At 38.4% G+C, this 27,801-nt stretch overlaps 1 protein-coding gene across 1 annotated transcript; it reads left to right on the top strand.

The window, feature by feature from the left end:
* The first annotated feature begins 7,852 nt into the window (after positions 1–7,852).
* On the top strand, positions 7,853–25,806 carry HELLS (helicase, lymphoid specific). The gene is made up of 20 exons (XM_026851547.1): positions 7,853–7,971; positions 9,285–9,344; positions 9,824–9,860; positions 9,953–10,017; positions 10,492–10,533; positions 10,733–10,957; positions 12,398–12,580; positions 12,823–12,966; positions 13,560–13,756; positions 14,437–14,533; positions 15,463–15,624; positions 16,077–16,219; positions 17,730–17,868; positions 19,291–19,374; positions 19,458–19,577; positions 21,211–21,327; positions 22,237–22,396; positions 25,113–25,176; positions 25,482–25,578; positions 25,794–25,806. Exons 1-19 carry the CDS (start codon positions 7,882–7,884, stop codon positions 25,489–25,491), a joined length of 2,139 nt encoding a protein of 712 aa, XP_026707348.1. The 5' UTR covers positions 7,853–7,881; the 3' UTR covers positions 25,492–25,578; positions 25,794–25,806.
* Positions 25,807–27,801: the final 1,995 nt, after the last annotated feature.

The following is a 27,801-nucleotide window of genomic DNA, read 5'->3' as shown; positions in this document are numbered from 1 at the left end:
CATTGTGGTGCTTGGACCACTCTCATATGTTGTCAGTGCTGGGGTTTGCCTGTACATAGGTGTCTCCCCGCTCTATGTTCTCAACCTGTAGTAAGATCTCAACATGCATGTTTGGTACATTGAGCTCACAGATGTTAGTATTGCCCCTTTGCCTGTCAGCAAAAATTTCACAAGAGTTTTCCTTTAGCGTGACTTAGAGGTCATTGTCTCATGTGACACTCAAAAATGTAATCATTCCTGGTTGGAGTTGACTCTGAGGAGAAGCAGGTAGTTGGCATGTTCAAACGTTGGCCAGGACTCTCTCTGAGCCCATGCCTCTGTGAGTTGCTGTGCAGGACGTGCAAAGCTGCACCCTTTGATTAGCTTTTTCAGATTCCTTAGAAACAGCCCGTGAACTCCCAGCATCCAGTGGGTCACAGGCTGCAGTCAGTCATGCTGTGACTTCCAGGCTTCACTGGCAGATTGGCAAATGTGCCAGGCAGGTAGCAAGCTGCAACACAACAGGATTTCTGTGCTCTCCCTCCCTGCCTCACCCATAACATTTTAATTTCTTGCAGCCACAAGCAAAAAGGTGGTTTAGGGACCAGGAGCTTTGTCCAACAGGGCTAGATGTCTTCCAGGTCTGGAAATAAAGGCACAAACTCTGATCCTAGTATGTATTAATGTCAAGAGAGAGCAGCCTGGAGTTCTGGAGCAGAAGGTTATAAGGATGAGTGCTGTTTCTCATTGTGCATGAAGTTGGTGCCTGTGTGAATGCACAGCAACAAATCATTGCAAAGAGCCAAACAGTTATGGGCAGAGAAACTAGGAGAGGATTTTGTTACAGTTACCCAGATGTAAGCCAGAAAACACATTGCTGACAGAATTTAGGCTTGAAAGATTTGGACCAGGTGATGAGCTGGATAAAACTGTCATTTCTTAGCAGATGTCATATTCTCGGTTACAAGCAGAAGTGCTGTAACATCCAGACCTAATCATAGTGAAGAAACACAAGCAATATTTTAAGCAATGCATGAATAAAAGCTGTATATTCAAACACCAGGCTAAGAGCTCACTGCAACTGTCAGACTAATGTGGTGATATTTTTGTCACTTTTGCAGGAGCTTTTAAAGGAATGATCCTGGCCCCCAAGACAACTGCTTACTTGCTGAAGTGTAACATCACATGATCAATCTTTTTGCCTGACAATCCTAATCCTGCTCTGTCTTGTCTGCATGCTGCAGCAGGAGCTAGAAAACTGAGAGCTGTATGCCAAAAAACCTTGGGATGTTGATGTACAGAACCGTGGGTGGTGTTATTTAGATGTCTTTGTAAACAAACAAATACAGCTGATTAAAGCTGGTGGCCATAGAGGTTTCTGCCTCCCTCTGCACACCCCACCCTCTTCTTGGCAGTTACAGGGTTTTCAGGCTCTCAAAAGAGCAGGTTGGAAATGGGTGTCTCAGGAGCTGCTTCACATGTGGTTCAGCTCCTGCTGACAGAGACAGCAAATCTGAAGGAAGGCTGCATCACTGTAGCATGATATTCTTATTATTTGGCGGGATGTTTCAGTCCAGCTGTCAGAAAATGTCATTCCTAGTACCCTGTAGCTCTGACTGCCAGCCCAGAGAACTTGAATGCCTACTAACATAGTGGGGCTGGCAGCCAAACATACTCCCACTTCACTGATCAACACATCTTTCCTTATATATTTCAGGACCTCAAGCTAGATAATTAAAATTGAAGGCAACAGCAACTTTCTGGAGACTGTGCAGCCACCTAGCGTTATTGTATATATAGCACGCTGGTTACCTGCTGAGACCCCAGATTCCTTCAGTGCTTTTTTCCTACACATCTCCCAGTGGAATGTTTAACTCTAAATTATAGGAGATTTAGTTAAACTTGCCAATCCACTGATCTTGATGATTTTTGAAATTTCTGACCACCTGAATATTGTGCTGTGGATGGAGGATATTGCTACAGCATTTTTTTTCAGTCATAGCAAGTATGGGTTGTTACTATCAGGAAGAGCAACCTGTGACCATGGTTGCTCTTCCTGATAGTAACAGGAAGTGAGTATAGTAACAGTAACAGGGTGACCATGGCTGTTACTGCTGTGTTTTAGCAGTCACTGATTCTTAAGAAAAAAAAAAAAAAAAAGGAAAAAAGAAAAATCTAAATTTAACTTTGAAGATCAGTGAGCAAACCTAAGTGATGCTGCTGCTATCTGCCACAGTGCTTTGGACACTTTCTCATTTGCTCAGGAATAGGGAAGTCTTGTCTATATATTGTGAACAAGTAAGACAAGGGCAAAACCAGCCTGAATCTGTATGTCTCACTTTCCTCTTCTAGAGAAAACCATCTTATTTCAAAGTCCCAGCTTCCTCTTTGGTCATTCAGCAGACAGGGCAATTAGTGCAAGGAACTACTTTTATAGTTCGTAGCAAATTAGTTAGGCAACCTGTGCAGGCAAGGAGCATGATGAAACGACACCCATCCTTGTATTGCATACCAGAGTAACAAGTAAATCTCAAAGGTGACTGCGACTTAGCAGCAGCCACTTGGCCAACCTGAGAACAGAACTGTCTTTGTTTACAATCTGCATTTTTCTAACTCTTATCTGCTCTCTTGCACTGTAATTTCCCCCAGCCCCCTCTGTGTCACTTGGTTCATCTTTCTCTGCACCTTGCATTTTATAGTATAAATGTCTAGGTGTGTTATGAGGGACTTTCATCTTCTGAAACAAAAGGTGATGGACCGCTGACTTTCTACACTGCAGTAACAAGTCACCGACTACTGAGGTAAAGGAGACTGCTTCTGGATAGAAGTTACATGTCACAGCCTCTTTGTTTGAGCCAAGCAGTGAGCAGAGATTTATGCCATGGAGACACATAATTTTCTGGATCCTGCTACACTTATGGAAGGTGCTGCCAGCTCTGTCTGTTTAACATATTTGCTGGTGGAAAGAGCCCTATTCCCAACCCCTAAGAATCTACCTCATAAACACTGCCTTATTCCCCTTGGTACCTCAGACCATTAATAAAAAATATGGAAGTCCCAGTCTCAAGAGCAGTTGGAGAGAAGGAGTGACAAGCAGTACTTACTTACTTCACAGTAATAGCTGTATCTGGAGGATGTTTGTCAGCATCACCTTACCCACATGTGCTAAACCAGGATAAGTGCCCTTGTCTGCAAGACTGGACATGAATCTTTTGCCCACTCCCTTTCTAAGTGTCTGTCTGTAGGATATTAAAAACAGACTGTGATATGCATCCAACAGGCTCCAGTTACAACTGACTGATCTGGTAGCATTTACCTGGAATATTTTTTTAAAAGGCATATTTTTCTAAGTCTTTCACTGCATCAAGTTTTGTGGGTATTGGATATCTGAATGTCACCAAATGGCTAATGAATTACCATTCTGTCATTTATTTCTGACTACTTTTACCAATAAACAGGGAAAATAGTATTCCAGCCCTAAATTACAACTAGTTGAACACAGAAACACCCTGCACACAAAAGCAAGTAATCTACTCCCCTAGAAGCTAACAGAGCCACTCTCCTGTTGCAGGCCATAGCAGGGGGTCCTGGGCCTGGATGGATGCAACCACAGTGGCAGTCATGGGAGGGAGGGTGAGGGTTGCTAGACAACAGCACTGTCTCTCCCTGCAAAAATGAATGGCAGTCATGATGCTGAGCCATCCACAGGAAGCCACAACTCCGCTACCCACCAGCAAATCCCTTCCTGCCCCAAACAGCTTACAGTCAAGGTGTTGGGCAGAGCAGAAAATGGCTGACACAAAATTGTCTGATTTAAAAAATAACGTGAGGTAAGGGGGTGTATGTCTCGCTGTCTGCTATTTCTAAAAATGGTTTTAATGATATTACAAAATAATGTGTATGGATACAGGAGTGAAACGGAACATTTGTATTCTATTACGTATTTTACCGAGAGGCTTACTTTCTTTGGAGATACAACTTGTGCCTCTTACAATTTCTGGGCAGGACGGATCTTACGGTGTTTTTAAAAAGAAGTAGAGGTGTTAACCTTTATATCCCAGCCAAAATCTTCACAATTTAATTTTCCCAAGTGCTCCCAAAGTTCTAGTTACACCTTCATCCCCACTTCCTGCCTGAAACTGGTGTTGTGAGCCACTTAAAACCTCCATCATATGCCAGCTTGGAGGCATTTCAGCTGTCATCTAGGTGATTGTTCTATTCTAATGGTATAGTTTGGAAAGCACTTTAGGTCTCACGGAATGAAAAGTGCCTTAGAAAATAAAGGTTTTATTTGTTTCTTCACTATGATGTCTTGAGAATTAGTTGCAAGTGAAATAGAAGCTTGAAAAAGACTGCATTCTATTGCCACAATGCCAATAAAATAACTTTATTAGGGGGTTAATAACATTCCTCCCTGCTAACGTTCCCTCACATCGATGCAGAACCGTCTCAAGTTAGCTTCCAAACTACGCCTAGCAGAACAGAATCACTGTTCCATAAACTGTATTACAGCATCCAGAATCAGCCTCTACGGCTTTGGGGGGTGGGGGGGGAGTCCCCCGCTCCCGCGCAGTTATTCGGCTCGGCCGCGACTCGTGGGCCGGGCGTTGTGCATCTCCTTTGGTTTCAAAACAAACAAACGTGAGAGGCTGTGAAAGTTTGGAGCAGTGACTGTGATTCGCAAGCGCCGTTGATCGCCACGGGCGGCTTTTTGTTTGTTTGGTTTTTGGAAGGATAACGGTGGACTCTTGCAGTCCGCAAGAAACCTACCTCATTTTATATGCGTTTAAGTTTGAAATGTGAAGATTACTCTTTAATTTTCTCGTTCCAAGCCTAAAAATCTAATATAATCATGCCTTTAAAGTAAGTTGACTTCAGAAAGGCTAGTAAATTCACATTCTTCTGAATTTCTACCTGAAATATTAAAAGCAAACTTATTTTGCTTGCAGTATGTGTACATAACACATCTTTCTCTCTTTTTGCTGCTTATTAAAAAAAACCCACCAAACAAACGACCTGATTAGAGCTCTGCAGTAAACTTCTATAAATGCCTTTTATCTCTTCCAGAAATAAGCCCGATTATGCGTTTCTTTCGGTAGGAGGTACAGCTTATGCAGCAACTGCATCAAGGACTAGCTTAGCTTAAAAAGCCTAGCCAGAAAGGATTGGGTTTATGCCAGTCGCTCTCCTGTTCTTCCCCGCACCCAGCTGTGGAGGCACCTCTAACCTGAGGGGAGCAGGAGCTGCTTGAGCTGCCATTGGTGCCAGGAGAAATGTACATGTAATCATCCCGAGAGCCGATGTTTGGTTTGTGTACTTCTGTTTGCTTATGTTGCAAGAAATATAAACTGCTTCAAGGAAATTATACATCCCTAACACAAATGACATAATCATTACTACCTTTCATTTCTCTCTTGCTATGAATGTAGAATGAGAAATAAATGTATGTAAGTTGATGTTAAACGTTGGTTGATATTAGCCAATCTGTTTTTGAGAGAGAACATGAAACGTGATGTGTCTAGACCTGTAATGATAGAAATTATCAAGGTGTCAGAATACTCTCTGTACATTTCAGGCATAAGGAAATATAAGCTTGAAAGAACTCTTTTCTTAAATGCTCTTTTGGGAATTGTGTTCTAAAGAACTAATGATATTACTCAAAATACTAGAGAAATCAGTTGGGTTTTTCTCCTGTCTTAAAAATTGAAGCGTTATTCTAACGGCATGAAAAATACAATTTCTAAGGCCTGTAACTAATTTTAATTACTCTTTCTGTTTTCACTAAGAAAAGTTGTGATTTATAAAGGCATGGTTTTAGGCTGCAGCATTTTGTGATACTGTAGTTAGAAAATAATACTTTATTCTGCCAGAAGTCTCTTAACCTTTCTTGCAAACAGTAAGTCATGATAGAGCCTGTCCAAACTTTTCTTCGGGTATTCCTTGATCAGACTTGGAACTAAAAATAAGGAGGCAGTGCTTTTGGAGGGTAGGGTGGAAACCCTTGTAGAGCAAGTTATCTCATTGCACAGGAGTATTGAGAAAAGGGCTTCACATTTAATTTCTTTCACAACCAACTACTTCTGTAACAGTGCTGTAATGTGATAGGGCTGGGTTTTTTTGTATTCCCTCCATTTGTTGAGAATCCACAGGAGCTTACCTTTAGCAAGGGTATTGCTCTGTCGTCCTCTGTGTTTCTATCATGCTTTCTCAGCATTTTGGGGCCAGTTAGACCAAAGGGAATTACTAATGTCGTTCAGCCCAGGCTTACTGGAATCTTGGGGGTAGCTGATGTTCTTGAAGCTTCAGGGCTTCTTATGCTTGTCACTTCGGCAAACCCCCTGCCAGGTGATTTGTACAGCAGTTCAACAAAGGAGTCACTTGTTCTTTCTGTGGGCTGATCGCAAAATACCACTATGTAAATATACAAGAATGTAGAGTGATGAAAGAGTGGCAAATTTTTTGATTTTTCAGTCAAAAAGGGGGGAAAAAATAAGAACCCTTTCTTGAGACATGAAGGTTTGAGTCAAAGGATGAAGTGGAGAAATCATGAGTCCAATGCTGTTTGTCATCTTTTGAGTTTCTTTCCCCTTGAAATTTTTGCAGTTGGTCAAGGGAACAGTCCAACAGATTGACCAGTTAATGGAAGGATACTGTGTTCACTGCAGTAAAAAAGTGAGCAATTGCAGTCTGCTGAAAGAAGTAATTTAGTTTTAATTATATTCTTTCCTGACATTGCCATCAAGGGTTGATCTTTCTGAGTTCAAGTACTTTTCATTTGAAGGAAAAAAATACCGATTGGAGAGAGCAGAAGAAAATAAAAATTGTATGGAGAATCACTGAAAGGCAGTCTCTTACCCCAGAGAACTTGTGGAGATACATCTTCTCATAAAAGAATAGGGTGATAGCTACATGATGAGAATTGCGTGGAGTACTTCTTGTGGAAAATAAAGGTGTGATTTCTGGGGGAGAGAGACATGCTCCCCTTTTTCTGTGTCACACAGTTTGTCCCATGATTCAGCTAATACTGTTTTTCCCTGCCTGTTAGTCTGTTTAGTTTCAGAAGATTCAGCATGCCCTTCTCCCAGTGTTTTTTCTGAAGGCAATGGCATAGATAAGCATCTTGTAAAGCTCTTGTTCTTGCCTTTCTGGGGTTTCTCTTGGAGATGCTAATTTATACATTTTCACTTGTTTGATATGTCAGTCTAACGGACAATGTAAAGGTAAATGCTTTTTTACTTTTTGTGGGAGTCTTGATCTGAGTTTTAAAGAGTAATTTGCAAAGCATTTCAGCAGAAATTACTTGTAAAGCATGTGTGGATTTTGTAAGCAAAGCAAGCAGAAGCTACTGTTTTCACATTGGGAATTGACCTGACCTCTGTAAATTAGGCATGATAATTTTGTAGCTGGCTAAATAGCTTTTTCATAATGAAAAACTACGTTTGTGCAAATGGCACGTGGAGGAGTCCCAACTAATATGTGGGAAACTGCTGAATTTTGCCAGGTAGTGTGGTTTTTTTTTTTTTTTCCTCCTAAATTTTGCAGTCTTCAAATAAACCTAAATATTATTTTGCTCCAAATCTATAAATTGGAGTTGAGACATCTTTGAGCCCTTGAATGCCTTGTGCTACTGCACTGGAGGCATGTGTGTTGCAGAGCTCTGCTTACATATTTAAGTGAATGCAACCCTCAGTTACATCCATCTTGCAAGACTTCATAGTCCATACACTCACGAATCATAGATGTGTCATGACTGCAAGGGAAAGGTCGTGTGTGAGACAACTGTAGTTATCCTGTAGAAGAACCCTGCATTGTATTAAAAGCAGTAGTTCTGAAGCATCTATAAATGCTTGACATCTTTGTGTTCGCCAGGCTCGCACTTCTTGGGACAGGGAGTCAAGTGAAATGCGCTATAAGAGGCTTCAGCATTTATTGGAAAAAAGCAACATCTATTCCAAGTTCTTGTTAACCAAAATGGAACAGCAGCAACTAGAGGTAGGTGTATTCTTGTCTTCAGTGGGGATTCTTAAGATGGGCTGCCATCTGTTTGGTGTTTTTTTTTCCATCCAGTTGTTTCAACTGAAGTAAAAATGCTGTTAAGATTGCAATAACATGAAAATCTACTGGTACTACTGCCCAGGAATGGTGCTTTACATAATATTCAGATTTTTTTCGGTAAATTAATAGATAAATCAGACTGGGAAGAGCATGAATTATAATTTAAAATCACAGTGTAAAGGTGCCACTGATATATTTACAATTCTTCTGTTGGCCTGAGTGCTAGGAAGAGAAAACAAATATTTCAAATAAGAAACAAACTTTAAGGAAGCTAGAAAACCTGGAGGGAGGATAGAAGATGCAAAGAATTGACAAGTAAGTGGTTGTTCAGCCTATTTGTGTTAATTACTGAAGGCCGAGCATGAGTCATGTCTTCAGGATGCTGATGTAGGCCTTCCTCAATCAGATTTATAAATTAGTGATCTGGGGTCATGCTGTTCCAAGCAGTAGCCTCCATAAAATGATGTGATGTTGGGTTTTTTTAATCCATGGGCTGCTGAGTTCATAGCTAGCTTTATCTTTACTTTCTTAATTGTACCTTTATGTACCAGCTTGTAAGAGTTTATGCTTGAGAAGGAGGGAGAATCTTAGGAAAAATTCAGGGCAACGACGTTCTCAGAAAAGCAACACCGACTGATTACAGGAACCTCTTCTCTAAAATATTTTTCTCGTTTAACTGTCAGCTTGAGTTCATGGTTACTGCATTGATAGAATGCATGTGTCAGTACTAAATCTTATTCCATCTGATAAATAACAAGTTCTCTTACCTCTTTCTACGGTCCTTTTGCTTTCAGCAAGTAGAAATAGTAGATGTAATGAAAATCTTAAATTCTTCAAGATGTGAAAGCATTTCGTCAGTAAAGGCATTGTAGGCTACTTACATAACTTTCTGTTCCACAACAAACACAAGTGGTAACCTGTAGAAGTTAAAGGGGAGCTGGATACATGGAAAATGTACTGCAGTAGATGCGATCTTAAGGAGTTTGCAATTGGGAATATTTTTGTTGGAGTCTTTCTAAACTACTGTATTTGAGTGTTTAAAGTATATGCTGACAAGCAGTTCATAGCAGTTGCGTTTTCTTTTCCAAGTTTTGCTTTATCATTTTAAGCTATGTCAGAATAGAGGCTTTTAGTGAGATGTCAAAAACAAAGTCTGTAGACTACCTATGCCTCATTGCTTCTATAAGGTATAGTTCTCTTGTGGGTGTTACTGAAAGATAAGAAATGTGTGTGGGTTTTTATTTTTTTAGGAACAAAGGAGGAAAGAGAAGTTAGAAAAAAAGAGAGAGATATTGTTAAAATCTGCTAAGGTAAGATTAACTAGCTATTTTATGCAACTTTCTATAGAAAGTGCTGACAAATTACAAGTCAGTTTTGATCAGTGTAGATCAACTAAGTAAGTTAGATTAGCCAATATTTGACTTGCAGGATCTGCCTGGTATCTTAATTTTAACCATAGTAAGCCTGTTTAAAAGTGTTTAAAAGTTGCATACGCTGACAGTCATCTTAAGGAGATTTTTCTGACTAATTTATACTAAAGAAAATGGTTTGCATTTGTCTTGAGGAAGTTTTTGTTTTAGCAATGATTATTTATTCAGCCAAGATGCTGAATAAATAATAAAAAGATAAGCAGGAACATTTTTTTTTCCTGTATTTAAAAAAACCCTACTTAATAGCAAAAGTGTTACAGGCTTTCAAAGGCAATGGTTTGAGACTGATTACATCTTTTTATCTGTGTCATGATAGAGATGCATAAGAGGATGAACCTCTTCCTCTGTTTATTTTCTAGGGTCAAAATCTAGTTGATGACAAAGAGGATAAATCAGGTAATGTATTAGGCTTTGCCTTTTGTCAGTACTGGTGGTTTTAGTTTCTTTAATGCTTAATGTGTTGTATAAACTCAAATATTATCTTACAGGTGCAAAAAGGAAGAGAGGGAGAGAAGATGGGATGTACAACATCTCGGAAATTATGTCCAAAGAGGTAGGCCATAACTATAAATAGACTTGTCTGGATTTTTGTAGCACAAATTTTAACTGGTGAGGCAATCACTGTGTGGTATCTGTAATTTAGAGCAATACATTCTTGTACATTGCCATTAGAGATTATCAGCCAACAGTAGTCTGTCTGTAACATTATTTTCTTCCAACAAAGATCTATGTAACAAGCAATGTTGTCAGACCTGTAGAATTCAGATGTGTGGTTTTTTTAAAAAGTCTTTGGAGAGGCAGGCTGTGAAGAGACCATCGCCAGTTGAATTTTCAGTTACCCTTTGTAACTGGAATGCATTTTCTGGTGTGTGGCCTTGTTTAGAGTCCCTTGTATGACTAATGATATTATATGGAAAGCTTTTTAAAGTATGTCCAGGTTCTTCAGTTAAAAAATCTCATGAGATCCAAATTCTAGTAGCCTTTAAGGTTGAAAAGTATATAAACGTATTTTTTTCTTTGTTTCCAGGAAATATTATCAGTGGCAAAAAAAAGTAAACCGGAATATGAGGTATGTTATCACATGTTATTGCAGTTTGTGTTAAGCCCAAAGGGAGGGAGGGCTTTTTATATTTTATAGCATATCTTTAAACTGGACTGGTTTACTTCACTGCAAATTGAGACTGCTGTAAATTGGTCAAAAGTATGTCTTCTCTGGGCTTTGATGTGCATTCCACTTAATCACATGTCCCTTGAACTTTCCTCTATAGGATGAAAGCTCTTCTGGCAACCTGTGTCCAGAAGACCTGCAGAAAATTGGAGACTCAAATAGTGTCATTAAGGATAGATTGTGTCAAGCTGTACGACACGGTGCCAAGCAATTTCTTGATCCAGTACGGAAATTTAATGGACAACCAGTGCCTTTTCAGCAGCCAAAGATTTTTGCTGGAGGTGTAATGAGGTGGTACCAAGTGGAAGGCATGGAGTGGCTGAGGGTGAGTGATTGTTGATGTAATTGAATCTGTTGCTGATTGGAAACAGAGAAATGGAGAGGGAAGAGACACTAGAAGTCTGTGATCATAGTTGGTGCAGGGAAGGTGAAGGAGGGACAGACAGTTCTTTATGATTTCTCATGATAAAAGAATCTGGTGTTCTGAAAAAGTTGTCAAGCAGCAGATACAGTGTTTCAGTGTGGGGAGGATATTTGTGTTTTTAAGTATTTCTTTAGACTTTTTGCTTTGTTCTCCATCTTCCCTTTCTCCATCAATATTCTTGTTCAACTCAACTGTCTTTTCAGCCCCTTTTTACAAATACATTGCGAAAGCAGAAGGACTATGCATATTACCAAGGGACATTCTTACTATCTTTCTCTTAAGGGCTTGAATAACAAACCCATAGGTGTTTAAGGACCCACTACCTTGCAGGGCTGACATGGCTGAGCTTTCCATTCTCTTGGAATCTAACTAGTAATACTAACACAATGGTTTAAAAATGTTTTGTCTTCAGCTTTTGAAATCAAGAACTAAAGAAACGACATAAAAATTGCCCACATATTTGTTTAACTTGTACCCATTTCTGCTTGCAAGCCAGATTAGAAAAACTTTACTTTTTAATTATCAGAGCCAGACAGAACTAATTTTCATTCTGTACTGCTCTCATATTTCCCATAGGTTTTTTTCTTCCCCACAAGCATATATATCTTGTTTTAACAGACTTAGGCTGATCTCATAAGCGAGTGCCACTAAACTCACTCTTTTCTGTCACTGGGAAGTGTGTAGGGAAGACAGGCCTGTTCTGGGAGGAGAAAAAAGTCTTCATTGGGCCCTCAGTTGTAATAACCTTTATAAATCTTTGAGTAGTAGATAGAGTAGCCAAAGAACACTTCTGTGTCTGTCCTTTTGTGAGAGGTTGCTCTGTCACTTGCCAGAATAGGCAGTGTCTGCACAAAAGAATGCTGGCTGGAGCAGCTGGCTGTGTTGGTCAGGAATTGCACCTTTTTGCTATGCTGCAGTAGCGGTGCCTGTAGGAGCTACTTGAACAGATAAAACTGAAACATCAGCACAGTGACTTGGACTTAGAGGAAAGCTAAGGGAATTCTATGGAGCTGGGGTGAGTAAAAACTCAGTATGAGCTGCCCTTGCAGTTGAAGAGTGTTTTGAGGTAACACTAATTTACATTCTTTGATACCGTTCTAGTTTTTGTCTCTTAGTCAAGTGCTGAATTGGCTAGAAGCACATACAGCTACATATGAATGTCTGGGGTTTACTAGATACCTATGTTTATTTTCATAATGGAGAAATCTTACTTGTCTGTAATATAAAATGTGCCTAGTAGAGGGTTCGTACAAGTGTTACATTCTTAAATGTAAAAGAGGTCTGTTGTTCCTAAGGTGTGTTGGATATTTAGCATTTACATTTCTTTTTCTATATATGCAGATGCTTTGGGAAAATGGTATCAATGGCATTTTAGCTGATGAAATGGGGTTGGGGAAGACAATCCAGTGTATTGCGACAATAGCACTGATGGTGGAGCGAGGAGTCCCTGGTCCATTCTTAGTATGTGGTCCTTTGTCTACTCTTCCAAATTGGATGTCTGAATTCAAGAGATTTACTCCAGAGGTAAAAGAAATTAATATTTTTTTTATTTTTCTTCCTTTAAAAGAACAAATTAGTTAATTCTTTGCCTTGAAACTTTCTCTGTATAAAACATTAGTTTAATTGTAGTTGTTTATGTGGTTATTACACACTGTGCCATGACTTGCTATGTATTTACAGCCTTGTAAAAGAGCTAATTAATCTACTATCTTTTATTAATTTAAATGATCTTAGTTCACCTGACTTCCAAACCTCTTTTATTTCAGATTCCACTAATGCTCTATCATGGAGCTCAACAGGAACGTCGTAAACTGGTTCGTAAAATTCAGAGGCGGCAAGGATCATTGCAGATCTATCCTGTGGTCATCACTTCCTTTGAAATAGCAATGCGAGACAGAAATGCCCTGCAGGTATCTAAGTTCTCCTGAAAGCCCTAGGACAGGTGGAATACCTCATCTAATAGCAATGCTGCTGCATATAGTAAAAAAAAAACCAAAAACAAAAAAACAACCCAACCTATGGGCTGCCTATATGAGTGCCATACTGAAGCATTTATATTGGCATTTGCTTCTGTTTCCTTGGTAACAGTGGCTCTGGCATTCTATTCTTAAGAAGTTTCAAACAGAGTGCTGTTAAAGAAATGAAGTAGGCAGATAGTTACAACCTACCTGCTCTTTTCATTATGCAGGTGATGGTGAGGGAGACTTGGAGTAAAAGTGTATAAGTATCGTGGTTAATGTCAGAATGGTTGTTTCAGCAAGATGAGTTTCTTGCAGAAGTTTTACTGTCTTCATCTAAGCTTTCTAAATGCAGTCACTGTGAAGCAGATGTATGGCATATTAACTGTTCGGACTCAGCTCTTCCATTCTGGCAAAGAGAGAAACAACAGTAAATAGAATCTTTGTAATGGGCAGTATCAGACATTGGTTGCTGCTTGTCTCATCTGGCATGTGTTTTGATGGAGTAAAGCTAAGATTTACTGAAGTATCCTTTGTTTTTGTAGCACTGTTTCTGGAAATACCTGATAGTAGATGAAGGTCACAGGATTAAAAATATGAACTGTCGTCTTATCAGAGAACTGAAACAATTTAATGCAGACAATAAACTCTTGTTGACTGGTACTCCCCTGCAAAACAACTTGGCAGAGCTTTGGTCATTGCTTAACTTCCTGTTGCCAGATGTGTTTGATGATCTTAAAAGGTAGGTTGCGATCTGATGGTGAAAACTATTCCCCTTTGTTCTCTTTGGCTGTTATTGTGACTCTTTAATTATTAAACTTGTATCAGCATATGAAGATCGGTTTTGTGGTATGGTTGTAATTTGGTATGATTATTAGGTGGCAAAGGCTTTGAAATATGTCTTTTCTTAACACTTAGTTGTTGCAGAAAGTAAGTAAGAAATTATCAGTTCTATGGATAGTGGAAGCTCAACTCTGAGTGAAGACATGAGCGTTTGGGAGGGGAGATGTTTGTCCTATCATAAGTGCCTGGTGCTGCTTGAGATTCTCTTAAGGTGCTAGAGAAAGCTGCATGAGGCTGGCAGACATGGGACCCATGGGAGACAGATCCTTTTCTGAAACAGTAGAGGGTCGGATGGAAGAATAGTGTTAAAACAGTTCTTAGACTAATTTTGGAAAAAGATACAGGCTAGATTAAATATAATAGATCATAGTGAATATTCTAATACAAGTATTTTTACCAATCACTTTAAACCTCAAGCATCTGAATTTACAGATACATTTCAGAAATACCTCCTGTCACGCTATTCATGATGGATATTAGTGCTTTGTTTTTCATAAATCACAGTAAGAATAATATACTTAAATAACGAACAATAATAGCTATGGAGTAAGCTATTTTGTTGTTGTTTCGTTTTTATAGCTTTGAATCCTGGTTTGATATTACCAGCATTACAGAAACTGCCGAAGATATTGTTGCTAAGGAAAGGGAGCAAAACATCTTGCATATGCTGCATCAGGTTCTCACTTATTCTTTATGTTGGTGTTTCATTGTTTATTTCTAACATTGACTGTTATTATGAAGTGTGTCAAAATCCTGTTTATGGATCTGAGTTCTTTGATGCCTCTGGACTTCCTTAGACTTGTGGGGTGTTTTTTTTCAATCTTTACAGCACTTATAAATGCTGAAAGGGACAGTATACCTCTTTGACTCATTTTTATTCTTGGAACTGAATTGAGTTTGGTCAGACTTAATTGTAGTTGCTTGCTTCTGTTTGCCAAAAGATTTAATTGGTGTATTTGTTTTGTTGAAAGATAACTTTGAGGGAATTTATGTAACCTTTTATGTGTTGAACTGAATATATTTATAAGGTACCTAATAAGCTGTATAATGTACCTGTCTTCAAAACTACACACTCCATTCTAAATTGTATTTTTTTTTTTAAGGGGAGGTGTGGAAATAAATGCTTACCGAGCTATCATTTTCCCATCATAATCTGATGGTGAGAGATGTAAATTGTATCTTCTAGATTATAATTGTTACTGACTATTTTTTACTTTGGTTAAAGGTTTGGGGCCTTCCTGAAATAACTTAAGAAATATAATCAAAACAAGATGTTTCATAATAAAATTACTTTCAGTTAAAAAAAACTATTTGAAAGCTCTGTAATGTAGTTACTACTGCACACTTACAAACACTTCAGAATTTTTCAAATGGCAATGAATGTGGTGTTTGAACACGTGTATTACTAGTATGTGCAGAAAATTTTTGAGTTTTGGAGTAGGGATCCATATTAAAAAATGAAATATGGAACTGCAAATTAACTCCCTTGCTTTAATTGTCAAAATAGCATTATATCAGTAGACTTGTTTGTGTGTTGGTTTTTTTGGGGTTTTTTTAAGTAGCCATGTTGAGAGCTTTGAGTAACACATCTACCCAACATTTCAGATTCTGACACCTTTCTTACTAAGAAGACTGAAGTCTGATGTTGCTCTTGAGGTTCCTCCTAAACGAGAAGTTGTGGTATATGCACCGCTGTCAAAGAAGCAAGAAACTTTCTATACTGCCATTGTAAATCGCACCATTAGGAAACTGCTTGGAAATAATGAGGTACCTATTGATACGGATGTTAGAAATCTGCTTGCTATTAATGGTTTGTGCACAAAACCACATCAGTATTGCTTTATTACCATTGTAGCTAAACCCACTTTTTGCTTAAATATTTAGTCTGATCCTTTTGTTATCTCTTTCAATGGCAGTTACTGTGACTGGCCTCAGTGGGCAAAGAACTAATAATCAAGAACAAAATGAAACTCCTTATTTGTAGCTTGGGGGGGAAAAAGACAGTTTTCATAGAGTTGACAATTTATGCTCTAAAACCAGTAAGGTACTAATGCAGCTTTTAAAAATCAAGCAGAAACTTTCAAAATCTACAATTATAGACCTTTAAAGTTTGGGCTGCATTTGATACATATCACTGAGACCTTTTCAGTATTGAGAATCTTGGGTCAGCCTTTGAATCTGAAGCTATCTGCTGTTGATGGCAATGTTATTTCCCACAGGAAGAAGTAGTTGAGTTGAGTCCTACAGGCCGACCAAAACGCCGTAGTCGAAAACTGGTTAATTATTGTGAAGAACGTAATGGTTCGTCTGATGACTTGGAAAAATTGATCAGCAAAATGCAAGAGGAAGTAGAAAAAGAGAGGTATCTGCCATAAATTTTTTTTTTAAAATTATACTTAATATCTCCCTCTTAGTTTGCTTCCAGAGCTTTCCTTATTCAATGATTGTAGCATTGCTCACTGACTCATTAGAGTTATGGTTAACTACAAGATGTTTACTCCTAGACCTGTGGCCTTTGCAAGATCTAGCAATAAAATTGCTTCTTGAGTCCCTGTTTTCATTAGTCACAGTTGTAGGTAAGTCCTGTGACAATAGTGCTATTGATAATCCCATAAAGAGCTAAAATGTCCTAGTGTGAAATGTAATTCCTTCGGGCTGAAAACGCTTTGGTAGTGAAGAACTGCGGTTTCACCAAAGCCTCATGGTCTGAGATGGTGTTGGGTGCCAGCCAGGGAAGAACTGTTTCATCTTAGTTTTTTGGTAGTTGAAACTTCATTGTAGTGGCTTAGGTCCTGGCTACAGCTAGCAGTGAGGACAGAGCTGAAGAGCTTGGCTTATTGCTAGGTTTTGCAGGCTTTGCAAGCTTAAGGTAAACCTCTTGTCTCCAATGTCCAATTATGTTCACAGGAATATCTTTTCTTTCATTGACTCAAAGACAGGACAAGGGAAGATGCTGGTGTGCTAACTACAGTTAAGTCCTAGGTTTTTGTGGAATTACTCAGGAATACTTGAAGCAAAGTTTGGGCTCAAGACTGGAGAAAAGGGAGGAGTAGTTTCCTTGCTAAATGTTGTAAAATACATAGGCTTATGCTGAGGCCTGGAAGTCAAATGGCCAATACAGTTGTTGCTGTTTTGGTGACAGGTATTAGTCACTTTCTGGTGATTTAATATCAGAGTTAAGGTTTGGGACTGAGGGAGCTGAAGAATCATGTTCATTCCTGGGTTTGGCAAGGTCTCTTGTTGGTGGCTCTAAATTGGTTGAGAGTCCCTTGGGCATAAGGAAAATGAGGTTAATCTTCAGGCTTGAAATGTGTGTGTTGCTAGATTTTTATTGTAGTCCAGTGTACTTTGCAAGAACAGACACTTATATATGTTTGGTTTAGTTTTATGGTAGGCATGGATCCTTTATGTTGGAGATGGTACTTAGGCATTCAGTTCTTCCACATCTGTATTTGTTGTGGATCCTGCAACGTGTGTGTATGTGTGACTGAAATGAGATAGGCAAAGAGCTGATTATGGAATAGCTTATGTATTGCCATAGGAGATCTGACCACTTGTTCGAGAGAGGGCTTGCTTCTGTTCCTTTTTCTGCTGGGTGACTTGCACAAGTTGTTTTTTCTGCTTCTGATTACTACTGATTACTGCCCTGTATTTTAAACTAATGGCAAACCCTTGTGCCTTCAGTGCCAAGTGTGGCACTAAAAGAAGTTTTGTCTGGTGATCGCTTTACTAACTATGAGGGATTTTAAGGATGTTTGACGCAGCATGCAAATCCATTGCTTGATTTTGGTTTTTTTATTATTTTTCTCTTTAGTATCTGTAGCATAATAATGTGACCCTTTCTGTACTAATAAGATGATGTCTATTTTCAGGCCAGTGGTAGATGTGAGCATTCCCATGGATTCTGAGGTGAACCTTAAACTGCAGAATATTATGATGTTACTGAGGAAATGTTGTAATCACCCCTATCTGATTGAATATCCACTGGACCCTGCTACACAACAATTCAAGGTACACATTTTTAAAGGATTGCAAGAAAAATTATTCCAGGCATTTAAAAGCAATATACTGTGAGCTGACGGCAGTAAAGAATGACCTTTTCAATGTATCTGGCATATGTCTCCCTGTTGAATTCCAGCACAGTACTGAATCATTATTTGCAGCTTCTTGCAGCACCAGTTGCAGAGACCAGTTCAGTCTCTGTGCCCATTTAGCCTTTGCATAGTGATGGCGTAGCATTCTTCATTATGTCAGCACTCATCTGCTGGGAGCAAAGTTGCTGAATTCAAACAGTTGCTGAGTTCTGTTGACTCAAGGTGTATTAGGATCTGCCTCAAGCTCTCCTCACAAAGGTTAATTTAAAAAAAAAAAATGCTGACCTTAGTGAACTGTTGATTGTGTAAATTGTACACATGGCAGGAGGTGCAGTGGTGACTTCTAAGGGTGAGTGTTGAAGAGCTGAACCAAGTACAACAGTCTGATCAGAGAATACAGCATACTTTCTCCCCCTCAAAAGGGAAAAACTCCAAATTATATCACAACCTCCAGCTGGTAGTTTAATATACACAAAGCAGTTGGCAATGTAGGAAAGTGTGAAGTAATTTGAATTGAAAGAATCTCGAACAACTGGAAGCTGCTTGCACATGCCATATGTAGTTTTGTAGGCATGTGTAGTCATGTTTCCTGTTCAGTGAATAACAGATTCATCTGCACTCAACAGCAAGCTGCTGAAGTTTATCAGTGTAAAGTCAGTGCATGAAAAGCAGATAGCCCAGTCTGGGTGATGAGGGGAAATTGGTTCATGTGTAGGAAATATAGACTGTTTGACAGCTGACACCACTTGCAAGAGTTAGTACTTGCTCAGGAAAATTAATTAGGAATTATCAAGGTGGTTACTATATGGCTCAGGCCTGAGAAGCTTCTATGTCCCTCCCTGCTCTTAACCTATAGCAAGAATTCTATCTAACAAACTCGAGCAAAAGTGTGGTCTAAGATAGCAGTGTGAAAACTTGTTTGGTGAACTTTTGTCACTTGGCTGATTGTAGTAACTTTTTCAGCAGTGCTGTGTGGTATCCAGTAGGTGGAAGCCTTGTGCATTAATTACAGGCTGGGAAAGTAACGACTGCTTTTCCATGTAAAAAAAATTAAATCATCAGGGTTTCTCCTTCCAGAAATGGGATGAGAACTAATTAGGTGTCTTTAAAATTATTTGAGTGTATAAAATGATGGGGTTTGATTTAGTTTCATCCTTATTTAACTGATTCAGTGTAGTTTGCTAAAATCAGCGTTGTTTCCAATCTTACGGCTTTTGGTTAAGAAGATGGTGCAAGCTTGTTCCTGTGAGAAGCTTTTAGACAGCTTTTGGTGTTTGAGTCAGGGAAACCTTTTGTATCCTTCCCTCCTAATATATGATCCCCTCTCCCCTGTACCAAGGTTGATGAAGATCTAGTAAAAAATTCAGGCAAGTTTCTACTCTTGGACCGAATGCTTCCCGAGCTAAAAAAGAGAGGACATAAGGTAAAGCTATTGATTGGGGATGGGGGCATAGTTGTTTCCTTATAAGCAAAAAATGATATTAAGGAAACTTCCTGGTTTTGTAGGTCTTGTTGTTCTCGCAAATGACCATGATGCTTGACATTTTGATGGATTACTGCTATCTGAGAAACTTCAAATTTAGTCGATTGGATGGCTCTATGTCCTACTCGGAGAGAGAAGAAAATGTAAGTAGATGTACATGTCCTTTGAGCCTGCTTGTTCCTGTGACACTGGAATATGATTTCCCAGAGCATTTTGCCTTTAATAGGCAAGAGACATCTGTGTTGGAAATGGACATCTTTGCCGCTGCTTTAATATCTGCAGCTCATAAAATATTTTGGGGTATACTTAGAATGATGGGTGCTCATGTACTCTGATGAAATATGAAGTATGTATTATATTTAGATTGTGGCAGATGCTAATCCTAGATTTACTCTGCGTGTATGGTTTCCTAGCATCCAGTATATTTTCTACCTCATGGGACACCTGTAACTTCAGATGGATTTGTTCCAGCGCAGTCATTTGTTCTTGCATGTTTGTAATGGTTTCAGGTAACCACAAATGCCTTACTAGTGAGACATACACTTACTATGAAGAGCAGCCATGCAGGGTGGTTCTGGAAAACCACCTCTGAGGGTTTTCAGGGATGTAAGAGCAATGCATATATGGAGGAAGTGCACAGGATATCTAGGCAGTGTGCTGCAATTGCCATCTGGTCTCCAAAGTATGCACTAATGTTTATGAAGATAAGGAAGAACAGTGGCAGATTACACATCATCTCACTCAAATTGTGCTTCCCTTTGCTCCATTTCTTTCAGTGCCACAGTGTGGCTGAGGAAAACCAAACCCCTAAACACTTAGGTTGCTACTGTTAGAGCTGATTCTTAGAGGAAAGGCTAACTAGCAACTTGTCAGCAAACCATAGTGACTTTTATTAAGCTGCTAAAATTTTGTACTGCTATTTTTAAAGGATTTTTAGGAGTTGATTGTATGCCTACCACAGTGTGGTATGGGTGCAGGATGAGAGGAATCTTCCAGGTCACCTAAGTTCAGCAATGCTCTTCCTGGCTCCATGATTTGCTGCTGGTGCTGCAGATGCTTATGTCCAGGAAAGCCCAGAGACTTTTAGGGAGCTTTGGTAGCTGCTTCCACCTGGCAGTGGGGTGATGGTTTCTTTTTCTCTGCTGTGATCAAAGTCCTGAAAAGTACTGTATGCTTTCAGTTTTCTATCAGCAGGTAGGTGGTCAGACCAAGTAAACTAGGTTTTGATTGGTATTGCAGACCTGGTAGGAGCTGTGCTGACTTTTGGAAACATCTTGCACTGAAAGTAGGCTAGATGCTGAAGTAGGAGGCCAGAAAGTTACTCTTAGTTTTGAAGCAAGAGGAGGAGGTATACCGGGCGGCTGGAAGATACAGTCAAGTTGGCATCAGTGTTTTAGATTGCGGCTTCTGTCAATAAGAAGGTATGGGTTTTAGGCTCTGCCAGTTTGGACTGTGCTCACCTTGATCATCGCTGAGGGTAGGTTATATGGACGTGAATGTGATTTGGACCGTATCTCACTATAGTCAGCTCCATTCTCTGTTATACAACTCCTTGACTGGAGTATTCAGATCAGAAAATACAGCTGTTTCACTTCTTGGTCTTGTCCTGTGCCAAATGTATGCAGTGTTTTTTTTAAAGCCTTAGTTTGGCCTCTGACAGCATGTGCTGTATTTTATCTGTGTTCATCTTTTTAAACATGGGTATATCAAAATAAAACATTAGCTATGTTGTATTTGGTCCATCTGCTGTTTTTTAATAGTGAAATTCTTTTTCAGATGCATCAATTTAATACTGACCCTGAAGTCTTCTTGTTCTTAGTGAGCACAAGAGCTGGAGGCTTGGGCATTAACTTAACTGCGGCAGACACAGTTATCATATATGATAGTGACTGGGTATGTTGACAGACCATTAACATAGTGACATGTATCATAAAATGCTCTATTGATGCTTTTGGCAATAATTTACTAACCCATTATGGTATAGACCATTTCTGTAACTTTAATGAGGTGTTAACATAAAGATGATATTAAGTAGTATATGTGTTATATATTGAAATATGCAACCTTGTTTGAAAAGTCCTAGCTTATAGAATACAACATTAAGAGTTCATTCCCAAAACTGACCTGTTTGCCCCTGAGTTACACCAAAAGCAGGAGGGGTTTTTCTGTTACTGTTGAAGATAAGTTTTCTTCTTTCAGTTATTTTAAGTTTGAACACAGATGGACCTTCTACAGGTTCCCTGTTGCCAGCAGCTGTCATTTTAGGGCCAGCTCCTCTAATTTATTTTCTCCTGTGACTTGCCATGTAAGTTTTTAGATAGTTAGGATTCTGCAGCTCTTGTGAGTCTAGAACTGGGAAGAAGCAAGGTATGAAAGGAAATGACTGAGGACCTCTGCATCTTCACTTTATTTTAATAGACAGCTCTGCTCTTTGCATGACTATTCAGCTTCAGGGCAGCTAAGGCAAGTTCAGAAATGTCTGAAAACTTTTTAAATCCTTTTTCTTAACATCCAGAAATAAAAACCCACAAACCTACAACCAACACCCTCAGCTAAATTTGTGATACAAAATATCCATCTGTTGAAAACTGCAGCAGATAGTGCAGAAGCTGGTGCATCTACAACAGCAGAGCTTGTCATGGATGAGTTTAAAGAGATGTAGAGCTATGTTATACTGCGGCTGCCCTGCTTATTGCTTCTATTCTGACTCTTAGAGCTCACTGTTGAAAAATAGTGCCTGTAAAAAAAAAAAAAAAAAAAAAAGGTTAATGGTGGAGCTAACTTGTTTCTTTATCTGCTCAGAATCCCCAGTCAGACTTGCAGGCCCAAGACAGGTGTCACAGAATTGGCCAGACAAAGCCGGTGGTTGTTTATCGTCTTGTGACAGCAAATACTATTGACCAGAAGATTGTGGAGAGAGCTGCTGCCAAAAGGAAGCTGGAGAAGTTGATTATCCACAAAAGTGAGTATCTTTTTCTCATGACTTCCTGTAAGCATGTGTTTCTTCTTTAAATCTCAAGAGAGAACTCTTACTACTGTTTTGTGACTGCTTAGTGTTTTTTCTTAAACACAAAAAGCTTCATCCTCCCAACAAGTGGCTATATAGTAGTACTTTCCAAAATGCATTCTTAGACATGTTGCAGATGACTTCTGCAGCAAATTAAAGGAAAGCACTTCTAGTATTTCTGGAATCACCATGTTACGACTACTCCTTTGCTAGTAGGTAAGGAAAAAAAAAAAGGGTGATGGAACAGTGAACCTACCTGGAAGAAATCTAAGTAAAACCAGGCAATAAGGGAGCAGAACTCTGGGCTTGTTGGCAACTTGTCTGCAAGATGATAGTTTGTTTGACCCAAATGTTTTTGGACTTCTAGCATTGACGTATGTGTTAATTATCTTTTTAAAATCAAATTAAATGAACCAGAATATAAATGGAAAAGCAGATTAAAAAGTTCCTACTGCTTGCAGTTTATAGCAGCTCCTTATTTGGAAGAATATGCCTACCTAAGTGACATCTAGAGCAGCATTTCATGATGTGAGATTTAGCGATAGATGTTTCCAGTTGCACTGGCAATCTTGCTTGAGTAGGGAGTGTTCCTATTAAGATGGGTAAAATGAGTAGAGACTATAGAAAGCTGATTTCTGAGGCATTCCTACTAAACATGGTTGAGATTGCAAAATCTAGAGCTGTAAAATCACTAAAAAATTTCAGCACCCTGTTTGTGTCCTCCTGAGTTTAAGAACAGTAAGTTATAACCACAATGGAATAGTCCTGTTTGAACAATTAACCAGTGTGGAATAGAACAACAGTCCCTGATTTTTTTTGTGCAGAGCAATGGTGATTCTTGCTGTGTTCGTGATTATATAGCTGGTCATACTCAAAAGTCTTTAGAAAGTGATTGGGTTGAAATGTCTCTTTTGGGGGTCAGTTTTTCTTGTTTGGGTCCTGTAGAAATCATGCTTTGCTGCCATAGCTTATTCTGTTTGTGATATTTGGACAGTAGCTTCTTATAGCATTTTCCAAACACTAAGCTCACTTGAAAAATGTAATTTTTGTAACTTGGTATGGGCTTCTGACAATAATTAGCCTTATATTAAACTTTAAAAGAGGTTAAGAACTTCTTGTAGTATACTAAGGGGGGGGGGAAACAAACCAAAAAAAACCCCTGTCCAACTAATGTTGACTCTTTGTAGGCATGCTAATGACCAGTTTAAGTAAGAAAAAAATGTTTTTGTAATAAATCAATTATGGTCCAACCTGAACTTAAAACCGAAGTGGCAAGATGAGCACACAAAACAGAATGGGCTCTAATACTAGATGACTGCCATATACTAAAGTAGCGGTGGGAACTGGGAGTAGTTCCACTGAAAGGAAGACAAGTGTCAGGTTAGGTCATGCCTTCAATTTTGTACTAAGTTCAGTATTTATCTTGGTAACTATTGAGGAATCATATCTAAAACTTGCAGCTTAGGTCGGGGTGTTTCCTTCAGGAACCTTTGGATCCACTGTGTAAATGTAAAGGTGATGTAATGGATCCTGTAATTTCGAATATCTAAAAAAGTGTTGGAACTTTGGAGGAGTGAATGAGGAAGGGTTATCACAAAGCTTACTTGTTAGGTCTTTCGGTGGTGTCTAACCATGCAAAGTGTGTACAGTACAAGTCCTGGAGCTTAAGAACTGGAATTTGTTGCAAAACAGAATGCTTTTTTGGCCTCAGCACCAGGTTACTCTTTCTGTCTTGTGCTCCTGTTTTATTGAAGAAAGTTGCCTAGGTAACTTGCATGAGAACGAGTGTGGTTTTAGTTAAATTAATAGATGTCAGACTAAGAGGAAGTGATGTACATAAACTTGTGTTTAAAAAGTGTTAAGTGCTTGATAGGGTCATGTATTTTCCTCTGTGTCCCTATTGTTTATGCCATATAGTTTGTGAAACTCTAAAGACTAAAAGGGAGAGACTGCATCACTAATCATGCATGACAGGACCTAGATCCTGTGTGTTACAGCAGGAGATATTAATGGGGGAGAGAATCCTATAGCCCAAACCCCTCTGGAACTTGCATCTGACTTGCATTTCACAAAGAAACAGTCCTTGGAGGGAGATGGGAGAAGGTGTAGGGAGGACTTCTGAAACCAAGGTACAGGAAGGAACAGCACTGAATGTGATGAAAAGGACTGATGAAGACCCATTAATAAAATGGGTACATGTGTTGATAAAAACTGAGGAAACTTGGCCCAGAACAGTAAGCCTTGCTGAAATGTGCATTCTGCATTCGCTTTTCAGGAGATACCTTCAATTTCTGTATTATCTCTTATGAGGAGATATCACCAATTTCTGGTTCTCTTTTCCAGAGATACCCCCAATTTCCATATTAACTTTTGTGGAGATATCCCCAGTTTCTGTATTCTCTTTTCAGGAAATACCTTCAATTTCAATTGAGTTTGACAGTTTCGTCAGTGCTAGGATTTAAGTACTAATCTTGTTTTGGGTTGGTTTTTTTTTTCATATTTGTGTGTGGATAGATGTTAGCATAGTCTCTTTAAGAAACCAAATTGTCAGGTATATTACTTTGTCATGTCTGTCTAGTCCATTAAACTGAGGGATGTTCTTTCTGCAAACCACATACCTTTCATGCATTTCCTACCTTGTGGTTAATACTGCTTACTTTGTTTCAACCAGCTTACAATACAAAGGGAACAAACTTCAGCATCCACCATCTAACTTTATTTACAATGTTTTTACTGTAAGTAATGGCTTTTCTGCTTTGTGTGTGCGTGTGTGCATGTTGAATTGGTGTTTCAATCAGTTCTTCTGCATACTACAGCTAGAAGGTGGAAGGCCTGCATGTAAACTTTTCATGTACCATTGACTTTTTCTCACCAGTTAGGCTATTAGTGTATTTAACCTGAGGGCTAAAACAACGAAACACAGCATCAGTTTTGATATGCAAGAGTAATTTGTTCGATATGTGCATCCAACATTGATTGAACAATTTATAGAATTTGTTCTTGTCCCCATGTACTTTCTTAAAATTTCTTCTTTCTACAGATCAGTTTAAAGGTGGCAAATCTGGTCTAGCACAGTCAAAAAGCTGCCTGGACCCTCAGGAATTAATAGAATTACTGAAATCCAGAGACTATGAGAGGTATGTAGATTTCATATTTTTCTTGGACCATGAATTTGTAACTTACAGTGTGCAAGCAGCTGTCTGGTAGCTTTCTTGTCTTATGAAGTGGTATGTGGATCTTCATAGTGGAAAGAATGTCCTAGGGATTCTGCTATGTGGGAAAATTGACTTTTATGCAATACTAACTGTAACATGCTTTTATCTATACTGAGAGATTATTTCTTCCTCAACAGGGAGGTTAAAGGATCTAAAGAAAAAGTAATCAGTGATAAAGATCTAAAGTTACTCTTGGATAGAAGTGATCTTATTGGTAAGTCAGAGTTTTTATCTGTGTTTTTTTTTCTGTTCAGCAGTTAATTCATATTTTGTAAAAGTCTATATGTAAAAAGCTGCCACAACTTCACTTCCCTACAGCTGTTGTACATCTGAAGTACAACCTTTGGCCCCTTTGCTGACATTTCCAATTGGATTTGCTGAAGAAGAAATAACAAAACTTAAAAGTATTCCCAGAAAAACACATTCATTCATAGTGTGCCCTGAGAATGAAAAACAGATTAGGAGGTGCCCTACAAAGCAACTTTTCTTGTAAGTTGCTGAGTTAATCAAAATAGAAATTATTCTCAGGAAATACTTATTTCAGCATACTTGTTAAAAAACTTATTTTGATACCATCATAATTCAAAATCTTAACATTTGGGGGGGGTAAAAATTGAGCTTTTCAGAGGTTGTCAGGCTTGTCAGTGGATCGAACTGTCAGGCTTGTTAGTGGATCAAATTTTTTTAAGAATTTGATTTAAAAAAGAAATTTTTTTTAAGTTGTTTGCAAAGTCTGGTGTCTGATCAGGCCAAGATATAAAAAAACCTTAGCTTTTTTGAGAAAGGAAAAAAATATTTTCCAATTCATTTCAATAGTAGATTTAGTATCCTTTGTTTCCTTCAGCATTTTAGGATGCCTGAAAGCATAGATACAGAAAAGATCAGTCATTACAGAATTTAGACGTAAAAATGATAGCTAGTCTTAAATAAGTGTGATACATATAGTTTGAGTAAAATAAACTTGCCTTAGGAGAACTGTTATACTTCAATTTTTTTTCCCACATTATCTGAAGAAATTGTTTTATAAAACTGCTTATTTCAGTTAACTGACTGCTGATACAGGAAATGATTCTTGATGTATTGATAATATGGTCTATATTGTTACAAGTTCAGGCTGTGAAACAACCTGATTTCTCCTTTCAAGTTGGAACATGCCATTTATTTTGTTCTGTTAGTGTCCATCATTTATAATGGTTGCTTATTTTTTTCCCCATTGGCTATTCTGAGCAAAATTAGTATATTAAAATTGTCAAATGTTTATACAAAGATATTAATCTAGCATTACGCACTGAATATTTACAGCAGCTAACTATAGTTAATGCTTTAGAAACTGAAATGCCACCTCCTGCCCCAGTAAGCCATAATTATTAAATTTGATACAAAGAAAATACTTTTTCATTAACTTTATATTCATTGGAAGGGGCATGTAATGATTACCAGTGCTAGGAAAACAAGATGTAGGTGTTTCAATGTTAGAAAATAATATTGCTTAGCAGAGTCATAACTTTCTATGTTTCTCCTAGTAACTTCACTAAATAGGTTTACTGCATTCCATTTTCTTCTCAGGAAGATGAGACTAGTTCAGGCAGAAACTGCTCATCTCTATTCAAATTAGAATTTTTTGCTTAAAGTACACAACTGAAAAATATTGTTAAGCACAAACTTTTAGTAGCAAACTGTTGATGGAGCAAAATTATTTTATCAACTTGCTTTCCAAATCCAAACAAAAGTAGATACAACTTTTATGTCTGCAATAGTAAGGTTGCAGACACTTAACCTATTATTGTTGATCTTTATTTTGTTTTAATCCTAGATCAAATGAAGACTTCTGAAAAAATGAAAAAGGAAAAAATGGGTGTATTCAAGGTCCTAGAAGAATCTTCAGATTCCAATGCAGAATGTGTGTTTTAATGTGCAAATGTGGCCTATAGACCTACAAGGCAAACATGACTGACATCAGATCTTCCAGAGATGTCACACATACTGATCCTTTATGCTGACTTTCTTTAAGGCCTTGTTCAAATCCATTGTGTTCTTTCAGCGAATGTTAACATGTTCAGCAGGTGATAAGTTTATGTTGTAGCTTTGGTAAAAAACTCTCATAAAGAATTAAGAAAATAAACTTGTTTCACATTTGCAGCTAGC

Source organism: Athene cunicularia (assembly GCF_003259725.1).
Source record: "Athene cunicularia isolate RWA chromosome 6 unlocalized genomic scaffold, athCun1 chr6_part1, whole genome shotgun sequence".
Classification (NCBI taxonomy): domain Eukaryota; kingdom Metazoa; phylum Chordata; class Aves; order Strigiformes; family Strigidae; genus Athene; species Athene cunicularia.
The sequence above is the reverse complement of the archived record's forward strand: the minus strand, read 5'-3'. Positions and strand labels throughout refer to the sequence as shown.